Source organism: Botrytis porri (assembly GCF_014898465.1).
Source record: "Botrytis porri strain MUCL 3234 chromosome Unknown BPOR_017, whole genome shotgun sequence".
NCBI classification, from domain to species: domain Eukaryota; kingdom Fungi; phylum Ascomycota; class Leotiomycetes; order Helotiales; family Sclerotiniaceae; genus Botrytis; species Botrytis porri.
The window spans coordinates 657,759-673,853 of NW_024066091.1; the positions used below are offsets into that span (position 1 = coordinate 657,759).

Genomic DNA, 16,095 nt, shown 5'->3' on the forward strand with positions numbered 1-16,095 from the left:
TGTATAGATCGCATCTTATCTTTTTACAGTCTATCAATGATCTGAAATATCGGGGCTAACATGAACGATGTGATTCTCATAAACTACAAACCTGATTAGTAAACACTTACAGATGACTACCATTCATAACTTCCAAGAAGCTCCAGCTGGAAGCGAAATATTCTCCCACATATCGGCAACCGATTTCCATTTTTTCATGAACAGAATATGCGGAGATGTATGTGCGATCACCCTCTTACTGTGGGTATAGTGATTACAAATGCTCTTGATGGCGGTGATCGTGAAGTGATAAGGTGGCTATACGTTGTTGTCGTCACAGGAGGTCGAAAAGTAACGGCAGTGAAGCTTGGCCGCACTTATAGGAATGAACTTCAATTTTGATGTTGATAGATACCAATCAACTAGTTCTTCCCAAAACTCACTTGAGCAGTCTGATTATGATATCGACTTATAAACCCCGGAGAATCCAACATCTCATCTCAGTTAGTATTGTAATGGCCAATTCAACCACCCTCATATACACCTCGCTTCCCCAAGATGAATTTCTAGAGCTCGCCTCGGAAGAAAAGAAGCCATTTTGTGATCAATACTGTGTCTTCCGAACATGGACATAGAATTTGCTAGATAATAATGAATAGATTTTCAATTTAGGTAATATCAGCACAAAGCTGGTGGGTGGAGTATACTGGATCTTCCGGCTTGATCCCCCGCTTTATAATCTTTCTGCATTTACCAGTTTGGGGCAATGATGAGGGAAATGGGTATCATTTCAATTCGGTCTTTAAAGTTCCTGATTACCCGTATGTGAGAAGTTGTTGGATGTATATAGTCTTGCTTGCAATGAGACGAAGTTCAGCGTGCGTATCGCTAAACAATCCCTCTTTTGGTGTCTGTACGATTGTTTGAGGTGGTTGGTATATAGGTGAAATTCTCCTGAGAAACAACACCTTTGTCCCCCAAGCTTGTCTTCAATTTTTATATTGGTTCTGACGTTAGAAAGCTGTGTAGGCTACTGGTATATTAAGGCAGTATTACACTTGTGTTCATATCGATCGTGAGATCATACTCTCAGAGGGAGGGTATCTACGTGGTCACCAAGCTATCTCTATGTACTTGATCCATCCGATTATTTGCCCCACCAGTAACTTAGCCCTATGTATCATTTCCTTCTATTCCTTTACCTCCTTAGCCAGTTCGTTGTATGCCCATTGATAGCTACCCAGGAATATCGCTCCTCCAATACTAATCCACATTACTCTTGGACCTATCCCTGCGAAGAATGCCTTTGGACCACTCGTAGCTATTATCTCCTTCAACAAAACCTTCGTCGGCTTCTTCTGCTTCTCTAACATCATCCTCGTCTTCAGTACATCCAAAGGGGTGGTAGCCGCAGCCGCCACTGCACCCGCAAGACTTCCCATAAGCCCACTCTCCACTGCGTTCACAGTATCTCTTCCACTCGTTCTCTTCCTATATGCCTTCATCGATTCCCAGAGAGGAAATTGTATGATTGTAAAAGGTACTTCTCGCATTATGGTAACACTCCAGCCGCGGTAGAGTTCCCTCCACACTCCTACAATCCCAATGTGTTTGTATTGTCCCAAAATCGCCTTAAGCGTGAGTAAGGAGCTTGAATATTGCCCGGCCTGAGCTCTCTGCTTGATAACTTCCGTAGGCACACGAACAGCACAAGCGGCGATCTCTCCCAGACTTGCTGCAACCATATGTTCAATTGCTTTCCCCGTTTCGCGACCTCCGGGTATATTCGCATTTAAGGTATCTCGTCGTCTCGCGAATGCGCTTTTGGTAGCTTCGTATGTACAAAAGAACAATGCAGCTCCAGGCGCAGAGCCGATTATAGCAGAACCCACTCCCCGATATACACCTGTAAAGCCTCCAGAGGCAATGAAGCCGGCGGAAGACTGAAGGCGGGTTTTTAGAGTATCGAGAGGGAAAAGGGTGAGGTCGACCGTGGTACCGGCGAGGGCTCCCGCTAAGAGAGCGGGGGTGAAGTTTGATTGTGACATTTATGCGGAAGGAGGGTGGGATAATTTGGGACCGTGGAAGAAGTGGTATTAGGGTGGCCGAAGCCGGATCGTACCGAGGCAAAGAAGACAATAGATGTGGTGGATGAATTTCGAATTCATGGTTGGGGTGAATTTGGGATGACAAAGTTGAGGTTGGAGCTCGGGTAGATTTTTATCGTCTCTTTTTGCGGGCTGATACTGTAGCATCAATAGACGCGATAACACGCGACACAATCATTCTTCATAGCAGTTATATTCTCAAGCATTATTGTGGATATCAATAGAATGAAATGCTGATCAAATAATGGAATGAACACCATGAAGCAAAATGCACTTCCTATTTCGATAAAGGAGTTTGCCGATGCACTTTTTAAAAGGCCATGTCAAGTTCCTTATCATCATGACCAGCGGGGTCATAGGACTATAGGTAAGTAGTTGCTATATTTTACAATTGATTGATATTAACTGCTTAATAGGACTTGCAGTGAGTGGAGGGGTAGATTCTATGGCCCTTGCGGCGTTGTGTATGCAAATGAAAAAGAAGTACATACCATTTGCTTCGGACGGATATCCAATACATCTTAACAAGATCGATTTTCGAGCTGTTATCGTCAATCATGGAGTACGAGATGGCAGTCTAGAAGAGGCTCAGAAGGTTATGGGGGTGTTAGAATCTCTTGGTATGTTATTCTTTTTGGATTTGTACATCCGTAAGCTCCTAATACAAAACTGAATACAGGTATGACCTCGCGAATATTAACTCTCCCATGGAAAGATATTACTGGGAATCCTTCCCAGCTACCCAATTTCGAGAGCTTAGCTAGAAAATACCGCTTTCAGGCAATTGGAAAGTATTGTCAAAAGTCTGATATCAGTTCAATTCTCCTTGGACACCACGCCGATGATCAAGCCGAGACTGTGCTAATGCGTCTAGCGAAAGGCGCTCGGGGTGTTGGTCTGCTCGGTATCAAACCCTCTTCTCCCATACCAGAATGTGAAGGCATTTATGGAGTTCATGAAAGTGGGCACCCAATAACACTTGCTCTACCTATCAAGTCCAAACAAGGTACAAAGTGGACCAATATTATTGGAAAAGACAATGGCGATCAATCTGCATCCCGTGTCCTAAAGATTATGCCCCAGTTAGAAGTCGAGTTTGGCGGTATAACTCTCTATCGTCCCCTTCTTGAATTTCCAAAAGAAAGACTTATTGCGACATGTGAGTCTTTGGGCGTGGAGTGGTTTGAAGATAATACCAATAGCGATCCCACCCTGACGGACCGGAATGCAATACGACATCTATATGATCATAGTGGTCTGCCTACGGTTTTGCCTAAATCTAGAGTTCTTGATCTTTCTGTTCGGCTTCAAAATGTTGAAATTTCACGGCAACAAAAGGTCGATCAGCTCATCAAAGAATGCAAAGTCCTAAGCTTTGATACCAGACGAGGAACTCTTATTATGGAGTTCCCCTCGATACCTTCCACAACTCCCCAAGATATCGCCAGCAGATCCATTTTAGCCGCTATGCTCCTCCGTCGTGTAGTCATGACTATCACGCCAAATTCCATCGTATCACTGAATCAGGTTGCTGCCGCAGTTCCAGAAATATACCCTTTACCTGATGTCACAACGCAACCAAAAACTATCAACACAGCTGGTATCATGTTCCAGCCATTCAATGTCGATCGAAAAATTCACGGGAAGAACGAATGGCATATATTTCGACAACCTAGATACAGGTCGTCACTTGATGAAACTGTTATTCCAGAGCTACTTCCAGGAACAAAGCCTCAGTGGTTTCTATTTGATAATCGATACTGGCTTCAGATACACAACGAAATGTCCTCCAAGGCTGGTAATTTAGTTGTTCGGTTTTTTAATAAAGAAGACATACCCAAACTGGAACGATCTCTGGACGAGAGAGGTCACCGGGTGTTAAAAAGACTTCTAAGGACGGTGAATGGCGAAGAGAGATGGAGATATTCTCTACCTGTCGTGGTATGGAGACCACACGGGGGCATAATTGTGGGCGAGGAAGTGATACTCGGCTTACCATCTTTGGGCGTGAAGGTTGTTAGCTCTAGCAATGTGAAGTGGTCGTGTAGGTATAAGAAGATCAATCTGTCAGATTTGGGTCTGCAAGCTGTTGAGGACCTTAAGACTTTCAAAGTCCGTCGCGTGATGAAAGGTAAAGGAGAGGTTTCAGACAAGCCAGGATTTGCACCTTGGGTTGCTAAGCGTGAAAAGTCTATGTGTAATGACATATTCGATCATGGATCTCAAGTGAAGAGAGATACGGATAATTAGAAGGTTGTCCATAAACAATTTATACTCTAAACCTAAATCAGCAACGAAATGACTTTCGAGAACCACTGAATACTCGGCTGTATATCACAATTGTATGTTTCTGGCACGGTTTACACATATTCAGGACTGCAATCTAATTTACCAATCTGATTTTCAAAATCTGAAAACTACGATGATTAATTTCACAAAACAATTACTGCGAATCAATAAGCATCTAAAGTTCCTCAATACCTGAAATGATTTCAATAATCAGAAGGGATTAGATATTATAGATTTTTTGATAATTACTTTGCAATTCCTATGCTATCTATAGGTGATCAGAGTCATCACATCTACACACATCATAGGAAAAACAATCTAGTAGCGATGAGAAATAAAATCTCGACGAGGGCGAAATAGACGAGATATTAGGACGGTCGATCAAAACCCAAACTTTCGTTTTCTTGCACACACCACTTTAACTGCCACCAAGCGCGTATTGTATACTACAATAAGTCTAATCAATACCTTGCCCGTCCTATTTTCTCCCTTTGCATCTATATATCTATCTGTCTATCTATCTACATACTCGACTGAACCGAACTGAACTAAGCAAAGTGACATTACCATCTCATATCAATACAATACAATACAATCTCACCACCAGAAAAACTACCTACCACATGCGGTTCTGGCGCAAGAAAAGAGAGTACTTGCACAGCAAGAAAGTAAGTATCAATCCTCACACAAGCGAGGGAGGGAGGGAGATTTTACAATCCTCATTCCCTGATTTACCATCAACACGTCAATCACCTCATGATGACTCCCTCCTCCTCCCCTCTCCCCTCTCCGATTTTGTGCACACCCCCACCCCAGCACCACACATCTCCTCCACCCTCCTTCCTCCTTCCCCCTGCAGTTTCCCCTGCTAACTCCGGTGTGGCGTATGCCTCTCCTTCATCCGTCGCTTGGTTCACTTTCCGGTTGGGATTATTCCTGCATCTGTTTCTACTTTTGCGCTTGCGCCTGCGGCTGCGCAAGAGAAAATATGTGAGGAGGGATAGGACAGCGGTGAAGGTAGTCGCGCTGATGGATATCCCTGCTGTGGCGCCGGGAAGTTGGGGGAGTTTGGATGGGTAATTGAAAGGATCGAGGCTCTAGCAATTTAAACTGAGTGCACAAGATATGAGACTAGCATCTTGGTTGATGGTAACAAGCAATTGGGGAAAGAGTTGTAGTAGCAGGTCTAGGTAGGTATTCCTATACCCCCAACATCAGAGGGAACGTGACGGTACTACAACCACACCATTAATCTTCAAGTAATATCCTTTCACTTCATCACCAGTCATCAACAGAGTTCACAAAATGTATTACCCAAAATAATATATAATTAAAACCGAACACCGTATAATCACGTACTTCCTGTTCCCTGAAGTCCCTAAAAGTATCCCTAAGAATAATTGCAAGCGTTCCTATACGCTGCCAAAGAATGTGGTATCTGTCGCTATCATATCGTAATCCAATTCTAACCAAAAGTCGCATCCAAAATTACCACAACGTTTCAACCGAGAAGGGGGTATGTATCCAATGTCCTCCAATCCAATCCACCCACCCACCATCATTCGTCATCCATCCAAAACAAGAAAAGTAGACCCCAATCATAACATCATAAATTCCCATCAAAACTAATTATACCCAATATTCAACTCCAAATCCATCCATACAATCCCATGTGATGTCACTCCAATCCAACCTCATCTACCAGCACTGTACGGTCGATTCATCTCTGCAATTTCTCTCGCAATAACCGCCCATTCCAATTCCCTGCCTTTCCACTTTCCCCCAAATTTGCCTCCTGACATTTTAAGTTTCTCTTCCCACTTCAAAAGTTCATAACTAAATCTCAAATGTGGCTGGATGATAACATTCAATCTTCTGGCTCTGACAAAACAGTAAGCACGTGGAAATGAAAGATGCATTGTACGCATGACTTCGGCTATGCAAATAGTTGCGCTCCGAGAAACGCCTACACGACAATGAACCAATGTTGCTGTGTTGTTGAGTTTGCCTCTTTCTGTTTGGTTGATTAGCACACGATCTCTCGTAGTACGCAAGGGTAAAACATACCGATAAAATCTAAACATCGTCCGAACTCATCGGTTAACGGGTCAACTCCGTTATCTTGCACCCGTTGGATAACCATTACATTATCCTTTCCCCATTTATTCATTTCGCCATCTTTCCATGTTGCAGTTTCGCCCACACTCAAAATCTGCTTGATGCCAAGACGTCGTAGAAGATCCGGATTATTAGCATGTCCAAGATTCCCAAGGTACATATAATCAGTAACGCGAGAAGGTAGACTTCCATCCATGCACTTCATCCACTCCGGTTCCTCTTTGGCAAGATCGGTAATATCTAATAAGCTTGATTTTCGATGGACAGGCGATTCAGAAAGGAGGCGAGGTGCAATTGTTGTAAGGAGACTGACATCTTGCGGGTATGCAAAGAAGTTGCGCTTCTTTGAAATATGCAACTCAAGCCAGGCTTTAGGGATAGAGAGACCTGTAGCATAAGTGAAATATGCAAGACCGAGGAGAGTAGATTCGGTGTAGCCATCGGTACAATGAATCAGGATCTTTCTTTCCTTTGTCTTGGTGACCACCTCAATATTACCATCTTCATCTTCTGGCAAAATTCCGTGAGAAAGATTGTATATCCATTTACAAGTTTCGAGAATTCCATCGGCTTGTTCATGTTCCCAGGATGGTGGTTGAATCATTCCAGAAGACGGAAATCCTAATTGTCGTTTGTTTGATCTACCTTCTGCAATGTCTTGTAGTCCTCGCGGATTGATTTGACCTAGATCATTACATTCAATGAGAATATCAAATTCCCCTCCCGAAGATGCTCGACGAGTTTCCGAGAATTCATCTGGGGTTGGACCCAACCAAACATTATGATCGATCTCCGAGGCTTTGGTCATGGCACACATCTCCACTCTCTCTTGATGAAAGAAATCCATGACTTCCCCAGTCCATCTAGCTCGAGAATCCACCGAGACGATTTGGGGATACTTTTCCTCGAATTCACTGAACGCACTAGTGCATATAAATGTATTGTATTGAGATATTTCATGTCCTTGATTGAAATGAGTCTCGCGAACAGCTTGTTGTGCAGCAGCAATTTCCCTCGCCAGTCTCTCGACATTGCGAGGATCCTCTCCATAAACAATGATGTCTGATACCATGGCAGATTTCGCGGCTTGTATTTGAAAGTTTCGAACCGAAAATCCTTCTTTGGGATCGACTTCTTGAAATTCGGTCGTGAGTCCAAACTTCAAGAATTCATCAGGAGTAATTGCACCTTTCAGTCTCGAGGAAGTCAAATCTCCATCGGCCTTGACAATTGTTATACCTCGAATACATCTCGGTGTTCTTCGCAAGGTTCGCCGCCGTGCTATAAAGAAAGCTTGTTGGATATGATTGGAGGGATGTAGACCATGAAACCACGGAAAGACTTGAGAAGGATCAGGTAGAGGTTGACCAGCTAAATGTTCCAAAGCAGTCGCTACACCCGCTGCGTCAATCTCATATATTATGGAAGATTCAACATATCGTGAATTATAATTGACGGGCGGATATAGGATTGATGGTTGGGACAAAGAAAGTTCTTTGGTTGGTGGGGAGTTGGGAGGGGTATCTGGTTTCTCGGACGGAGTGGGACCTGGTGGGCATACTGGTAGATGTTTATTGGGAATGGGAATTGGGAAGGCCGACGATGAATTGATGGAATCCAGGCTTAGCGTGGGAGTTAAAGGGTGTGAGTGGGGTGGTGAAGAAGATCTCGTGTGTCCTGCGGGAATGGGTCTTGGTAAAGCAATCGTAGCCATTATTGAATTGAAGCAATCTTGCAAGCGTGGAATGGTTAAATATTGTTTATGGTCGAGATTCAACATGTAAGAAAATAGTTGAAGGGAATGTTTGTAACCAGCACCACGATCCTGTAGCAAAAATGGAAATGTGTTGTCGAGGGAGGAATGTTGATATTTGATATTGGTGGGAAGTTTGTGTGATGGTTGTAATGCCACCGTCCAAGCCCAATCAATTGGTGAGAGGTAGATAATAATAAGGCTGTGGTGGGATTGTTGGTATGAGAGTGAGGGATTCGGGTTCGGAGCATCTATGATTTTATATGTGTCAGTAAATGAATGCGATGCAAACAAAGTTTCATGAATTTGAGAATTTGAGAATTTGATATACCTGACTGACTTCTCTTGAAAGGAAGTGGGAAATGTCACATCAATAAGTAATAAAAAAAACATATACACATACCCAAATGCTTGGTGGTTTCCCAAGCCAAAGTAAAATATGAGATATGAGACAACTATAACTTCCAGTCCGTCGAAGGATTAGGTAGGTGGATGTAGGTGTGGGTGTTGGGTGTGGGTGTGGGTGTGGGTGGGATGTAGGTGGAATGTGGGTGGATGTAAGTGAGTGAATGTAGGTGGATGCAGGTGGATGTAATAAGTGCATGTACGAAGTAGGTGGATGTAATAAGTAGTAAGGTGGTGGAAGGGAAGGTAGGAGGTAGGGGATAATTAGAGCAACGGCAGAGCAATTGGCAGAGGAAAGAATAATAATAATAGCCTTATCGTTAGACCCCAAGTTTCCAAAGCGGATAGATAAGCACGAAACAGTATCAATAGTCTGGGGACGAATAGTGCGGTACATTTATTATATGCCCTTGAACAAATCCTGTCAAGTACCAAACTCAATTTATATATGATTGGAGATTGAGTGTGTTGGATTGGATTGGATTGGATTGGATTGGATGGGATTGGATTGGATTGGATTGATTCGGTTTGGATTGATTCGGTTGGCATATTGGATGTTTGATTGGAGTGAATCGAGTGACTTGGGAATTGATGAGAAGTAATAGCAACAATAATAGTAATGGTAACAGTAATAGTAACTAGAAGATGCAATGCAGGACGGAGTGAAGAAAGAAAGACAAAGATCAAAGGAGAAGAAGGGTGTGGGAAATTATCGTTAGGTACTATACTCGTACTGTCTAGCAAGTATATCTCGATGATAACAGATCACAGACAACACACACAAAATCACTTCCACATACAACATCCCATATATGTAACTATATAACTATTCATCAAATCTTTCACTGAATCAATCCATTCATCGTCAATCACTTAATTTCCATCATTCTATCCCTCTATCTATTTCATCGCCGCCTTCCTTCTTTCCCTTCTTCATGCATACCCAAGTAGTAAGACTTGCATACTTACATTCAACCTGCATTGTCTTGCCTAGGTTCGAATAGCTCACAGCGTCCACTAATACCAACCCTTTCTCTTCCTTCAAACTTCAATCGACAATTCAAACAAGCAGAGAGACATGCATCTTTATCTCCATCATCTCCTCTTTCCCATCGATCCTCGTGGCTTTCTCCTTTCCACTTTCCACTTCTTCCTTCACTTGATACCTACTTCATACCCTCACCTCAAACTCTATTTCTATTCTTTCCATCAACCCTCTCCATCTCCATCTCCATCTCCATCTCCATCTCCATCTCCATCTCCATCTCCATCTCCATCTCCATCTCCATCTCCATCTTCATCTTCATCTTCATCTCTCATCCAATCTGGAGCTTGGATAAACGGTCTCTTGCATTCCCAATAAGCCATCTTTTCCATAGAGTCACATTTGATATCAAATTCCCCAATAATATTGTGTGGTGGCGTCTTTTCGCGTCTCAAGCAGCTGCAGCTAAATGACGATCAACCAATATATTTGAAGTTCAGACCTCCATCACGATGAAACTAGGAAAGGAAAGAGGACTAACAGAAGCAAGCAAAAGCTAAGGTTGGGCGGGAATGAAGGAACAGTTGGTCCAATGAACGGTAAAAAGTGGACATGTAATCCATTAAAGGTATAGATCGATTGAATGTGACAAGTTACAACCTTGAAGCCTTCTTTTGCTGCCTGCATTGAATATTCAAAGATAACTCATACCTCATAGAGTCACATACCGGTACCACACACACTACTCACACCATTCACATATCAGCTATACAGTTCGACACTTGACATACCGGTACCTGCCATAGTATCCATACTTCATTGTCAATTTGTGCGTTTCTATTGTGTATGCCAAATCTCAATTCTTTATCTGATTTATCATCATCATTGTACATTCTCTTAATGGGGGTAAACCCCCAAACCCCCGTCCTTGCTGCGCTCGAGTTTCGTCGATTCGTCAATCGGCTTGCAGTGAAATGAGGAGTAACCATATAATGCTCTTCTATCTGTTAGAGCGAACCGAAGAAGCCCCCACGGCAGTGGCCCAGCGGAGCGACAATTACTATTTTAACTTACGTGTGTATGGATGTACCTAGGAGGCTAGTTTCGAATACTCACGTACAGCTTCATCGTAAGATTCACTTCAAGAAAAGATTCATCATTCCTTCTCTACACACAATCGACGATAGAAGAAGATCAGAATCATTATTGGACCATCACCATTAATCATTGATCAATCATCGTACACTTGTTGCTAAGGTCTCACACACCTCACACCTCCGAGACCCCTCCCCCTCTATGACATCGGTCTTACCGTACCGAGCTGTACCTCATAAGTTCAAAGTGTTGAGCGCTGGGGGGCTCGGGGGGGGAACATTGAGTCCTTGAATGAGAATGAGCAGTGGTCAGTGAGCACTCCACTATTGATACTGGACTAGCTTGCTCGCTCGCTCGCTCAAGACGGGTTCGAATTTATCTGTGCTTTTGCTGCATAACAACTTCATCGGCTCCACAGTGTCCACACCCACCTTCTGTCTTTTGAAGATATTGACACATTTTTTAAAAGACCATGAGTGTTCGAAAAATGTTGAGAGTTCTATCTATCTCCTGACTTCTAGTTGTAGTCACCTGCTCCAGATTCAAAACTTGACAATAAACATTTTGGCATACCGAGTATCGTTTAAACTAATCCAATCCTTCTTTTTATCTCCTCTACTACTTTCCTCTCCTTTGTTTACTCCATGACAAATTTATCCAAATATTATTATACTAGTGTATGCAATATATGCATCTTAGGTAACCTCAAGTCAAGCTGACCAGGTAACTATGTTGCAATCTCATAACCTAAAGAAGGTCGAGATCATTCTTCGTGCATGGAACTTATCCCACACAAAGTCTAGACTCCAACAATTAACCACACTCAACTTCCTCAATCTCTATCAATCTCTATCAATCTTCCTCGACGCTAATCTACCACCTGTCCTTTTCCAAATCTGTATACATTTCGATTCTTAGTGACGGGCAGCCCTCGGCGACTGAAGGCCCTCCGATGATGAATACACACAATCCATCTCATGAACGTTTCGGGACCCCACTTGCAATTACAGCCGCACGTGATATTTTGATGGCTGGATCAATTTGAATCAAAAGACAGTTAAAAACTGTGCAGGGTATGGGATAAGAGTTCACTCTATATCATCAATGGAAGTCTGTCCCGCCTTGAGCTTTTTGTTATATATAACCAATGATAATACTTTACTAAGCTTCACTAAGCTTCACTACCCAACTTCAAAATATGATATCGTTTCGAACAATCAAGATCAAATCAACCCCGAACGACTTTTCAGACCGCTGATATCCCAGAAGTTGATTAGTGTGGTAGGTTCGTCCCAACTCAAGACAAAAGGCTAGCTTTAGACGGAATATATGTGTTAGGGTCACATTTCTTTGTTCACAATCAGAAGGGGCCCATCTTCCTTTGTCTTTCCGTTGTTGTGCGGTGCAGAATTGAAGAACAAATGATATTTTACCTTCTGTTATTTGTATTTGCGAGTGATCTACTACGAACTATTAGTCAATTTCAGTAATTGCACGTCACAGCGGTACAAACCATGGATCCATTACCACCAAAAGGAACTCACATAAGAGTTTCAGGACCTTCGCCCTTTGCTAGAAAGTATGGACATCCCAAAGGAGGCATTCATTCTGTGCTGAAAAGCTACCTGCCTCAATTGAAAAGCGGCCTCACACCAGTAACTCCGGCACAATTCTTAAAACCCCAAGATCAATTGGATCTTGATCAAGGTCTTGAATTGTATCAAAGAATTAGGTTCTCGGGTAGGCTTTCCTCAATGATATTTTACTTGACGATTAACGCTGTTCAAAGGTTTTACCGCAGCAGAGTTGAAATCAGTTCTAGCTTTGCCAGATTCTCAGGAAACTATAAGTCGAAGGATAACCTATGGAAGTGATCTTGGAAAAGTCCCGATTCATCCATTGTTGGAAAGAAGCAATTGGCTATATGAGTTTCCGCAAAATCTGGCTAGGTATCCATTGGGAGATGGTAATGAATATTGGGAGGCAAGTAATCCGCCATATCGAAATATTTAATTGAGACTTACTAAGAAAATCAGGCCAAGAATGATGCGTGAGCATACTCTATCTTTGAACTCACCCTTACTAAAACACCGACATCCAGCGTGTGGAATGCAATGTTACCGGCCATTAAAATTGTATCAAACATTATTGCTAACATGCATACGTGGGACTGGTATGCTTCCCAATCATGACGATTCGTTTCCATTTCGCTAACGGCAAAGGTTCAATGCGTTACTGAAGGGTCCACTGGTAGAGGTTCCAGCAACCGAGCTTCCACCCAACTTTGACCGTCATGTAATGCGATTCAATTCCATGGAGAACAGAAAAGACAAGGAACTTGCATCTTACGCTATAGAGCTATTGGGGAAAATGTCAAAGCAGGTCAATTATGCATTGGTAGGAGCCAAAGTATGTATTCAGCCCAGTGAACTCTACTTCTCCATTTCAGATCTCAGTCTTTCAATTCCTTACTGCATATCGCTCTTTACAGGCACATTTGTGACTCTTGTTTTCCCTCCAAAAATTACTTCCTCATGAGACGATTACTGAAACTTGCGTCTCGTGTAAGAGCACTCCCGACGGAATGGCTGAACTAGGTAATTTTCAAGCCGGCTTGACCAGATGGTCCCCACGTCGAGGTAAATCAAGCAGTCCGCCCGAACCTCGAGCTACACTTGTTACCATCGCCTATGAATTGGTCGAGCCGTTGCTGAACCCTCTTCTCCTACCAGAGGACAGAGCCTTGGACGATTTTCGCTTGGCAGAAGATATTCTTCACGAGACTGCGGTGAGTTGCACTCGAATTTCGTATTGAATTACCATTGATCGAAGCAGCATGCTATGGGCCATCAAATGGTCAGAATGAACAAAGAACTTGAGGATTGGGGCTGGGCCGAGCCTTACTTTGACAATGAGCCTATACCAGAATTGCAAGTCAAGCAGCATTCTTTTTGCCGGAGAAGCTAACGAATACACAGGGGATTCTCCGCGACAAATCAGGTATGTCTATGAGTCTAAATCCTTCTTAGGATTTTCACATTAGTTCTTGTTAAACCATTTTTCTAAGGTTTTTGGTGGCATCTCACTCTCGGTTATTAATCCTGTGGATACTGCGGGATACTCCTCCGGAGGCATGATCCTGTGAGCAACTTTTATGTTCCCATATCATTCCGCATCGCCTCAATCTGATATCAATGTTAGCTATAATTGGCCTACGTACAGACATGAGTTTTACACAGCTACTATGCCCGTGCTGGCTCCGGAAAAGCAAAAGAATTGGGAAAACATAATGTACTATCCCATTCCTGTCTCTTATTTTATGAGCCTCGAGTGTGAAGAATTTTGGGACGTTTACGTGAGGAAGTAAGTTTGATTGTCTAAAATTTGCTCAAGGATAGTCTGGAAATGTGGTCATTTATCTAAGTCATAATCACACAGATTTGGCTCAAAGGCAACTCAAGCGGGTCCCAAGATAATAGGTGTTATTCGACGAAGAGGTGAGACTGCGGCTGCTCTTAGACATACTACGGATACTCCGGGGCGTGAGAAAAAGGCGCCAGGAGTTTTTTCCAGAAAAAAGACTAAAGTCACCTATTCGTTTGAGGCCGAAAAAAGAAGATTGACCTTGATAATCAAGGAAGCATCGAAAAATGTCCACCCAAAGGTCTTATCACCAAGGCTTCCTACTGGGGAACATGGGTTTCAGCCCATCGTCGGTCGTGCCGATAGAGCTGATGCTGTCGAAATAGATTTCCCCAGGTATGATGAGGTCAGAATGTATCTAGAGAGAAACAAGTTCGCACTTGCTATACACACATTTCAGTATCAATTGCCTGCGCATTTGGTCAGATGCTATATTCTTCGTCACGGTGGAATTGAACTTACGAATGGGGAATGGAAAACATTTCTACTTGTGGCGAACACGAAAGATGAACTCTTTTAGTAGGATATCCGATTGTTTCCAGCCAGTTTTTGATACGTTTGCTAATCGAAATTAGCTATTCTCTTGCCGGGTATGGCGTCGTTCAAGTCAACTATAAAGGCTGGATGGATCCCACACCACCACAGCAAACAGAAATGAAAGTACCTCCGCAGCCCGACCAACAACTCACAGAAATATTTGATTTCATCTGTCGACGAAATCTAAAAGATGTAGATCCACACGAAGAGTCTAGAGATATCGACGGTTATCTTTTGATGTACGACTCGAATCTAATATGGAAATCAGAAAAATGCAAAGGTACAAGAACAGCACTCCTAGAGCATCCTGACATGCCAAACGGTTTTACCGATGACGAAGCGGGCGAGGAAATCTTCATGGCGTGTGTGTGGCATTCGCCATACTTTGCAGATGCGCCTTATCGTCAGGGAATTGCAAGAAGAGCAAGTCTTGATGCCCCCGGGATTGGCCCTTATATAGCTCCGCCACTGAAAAATATTCATCAAAATCTGACTAAGGGAGATCCGATGAGATTGGGTATCGGAGATTTCCTTGGGGAGGATGCGGATGAAATGTCTATGCGATGAAGGTCATGGCGTATCGCTGAGACCGAAATGAGAGGGTTTGGTAGGGGCAGTTATAGGGTTGTAGGTCGTATATAGGTTCAGGTTTGGATGATAGTAGTCTATCTCCTTTTCATTTAGTGAGGTTGGTATCTGAGTTGGGGGTACGATATCCTCTATCTAAGAACAATTTGAATGATTGGGATGGGGAGAGGCGTTTCAATTATCGCTTATATGGTATGGAAAAAGAAGGCGGGTAAAAGAGTTTCTAAATCAAAGCGCGGGCTTAGACTATGCCTTTGTTTATATTTATACGGTATAAAATCTCGTTCTCAAATGCTCAAGATTATCCTTATATCGCTGAGGTCAAGTCTCTGGATTTATAACACGTGGCTGGATATATATGCAGTGAACATATGCAATGCGGTAAATAAAAATAATATCGAATCAATATACCAGATCGCCTAAAAACAAAACGATCACGCTCATTGCACAACCTATATCCTCTGAACCCCTTATTTCTTGATGAGGTATCCAAATACCCCTCCTCCTTCCCTCTCTCGCTTCCCCCCAAAATACAAAAACTGGGATGTAGTCGTAAATTCGGACAAACGGATAAGGGGTGCGATTACTGGGTTGACTTTGGGAGATGTGCTGGGATGGTTATGTAAACTAAGTAATTGAGTATGTATGTGGTAAGTGGGAGGGAAATAGATAGATGGATGGATGGATGGTAGGTGAGAGAAGAAAATATGTGTCGATGTTTGTTAAGTTGAGGAATTGAGATTATACATCCAGTAGGTACATGCAGTGGATTGAGAGGGAGTGAGATGGGAGGATGCCGTGTTTAAATCATGATA

At 42.9% G+C, this 16,095-nt stretch overlaps 4 protein-coding genes across 4 annotated transcripts; 2 read left to right on the forward strand and 2 right to left on the reverse strand.

Moving 5' to 3' along the window:
• Nucleotides 1-1,169: 1,169 nt before the first annotated feature.
• EAF01_010711 (uncharacterized protein) lies at nt 1,170-2,027 on the reverse strand (the record flags this gene model as incomplete). The annotated part of the gene is made up of 1 exon (XM_038918968.1): nt 1,170-2,027. One exon carries the CDS (start codon nt 2,025-2,027, stop codon nt 1,170-1,172), a length of 858 nt encoding a protein of 285 aa, XP_038765671.1.
• Nucleotides 2,028-2,345: 318 nt separating this feature from the next.
• EAF01_010712 (uncharacterized protein) lies at nt 2,346-4,337 on the forward strand (the record flags this gene model as incomplete). The annotated part of the gene is made up of 3 exons (XM_038918969.1): nt 2,346-2,454; nt 2,504-2,707; nt 2,767-4,337. The coding sequence occupies 3 exons, from the start codon at nt 2,346-2,348 to the stop codon at nt 4,335-4,337; spliced, it is 1,884 nt and encodes a 627-aa protein (XP_038765672.1).
• A 1,733-nt stretch (nt 4,338-6,070) lies between these two features.
• On the reverse strand, nt 6,071-8,208 carry EAF01_010713 (uncharacterized protein; the record flags this gene model as incomplete). The annotated part of the gene is made up of 2 exons (XM_038918970.1): nt 6,071-6,390; nt 6,444-8,208. 2 exons carry the CDS (start codon nt 8,206-8,208, stop codon nt 6,071-6,073), a joined length of 2,085 nt encoding a protein of 694 aa, XP_038765673.1.
• Nucleotides 8,209-12,246: 4,038 nt separating this feature from the next.
• On the forward strand, nt 12,247-15,861 carry EAF01_010714 (uncharacterized protein; the record flags this gene model as incomplete). The annotated part of the gene is made up of 10 exons (XM_038918971.1): nt 12,247-12,472; nt 12,522-12,681; nt 12,834-12,905; nt 12,955-13,141; nt 13,302-13,520; nt 13,568-13,666; nt 13,800-13,873; nt 13,934-14,095; nt 14,171-14,674; nt 14,731-15,861. The coding sequence occupies 10 exons, from the start codon at nt 12,247-12,249 to the stop codon at nt 15,257-15,259; spliced, it is 2,232 nt and encodes a 743-aa protein (XP_038765674.1). The 3' UTR covers nt 15,260-15,861.
• Between the last annotated feature and the right edge of the window lie 234 nt (nt 15,862-16,095).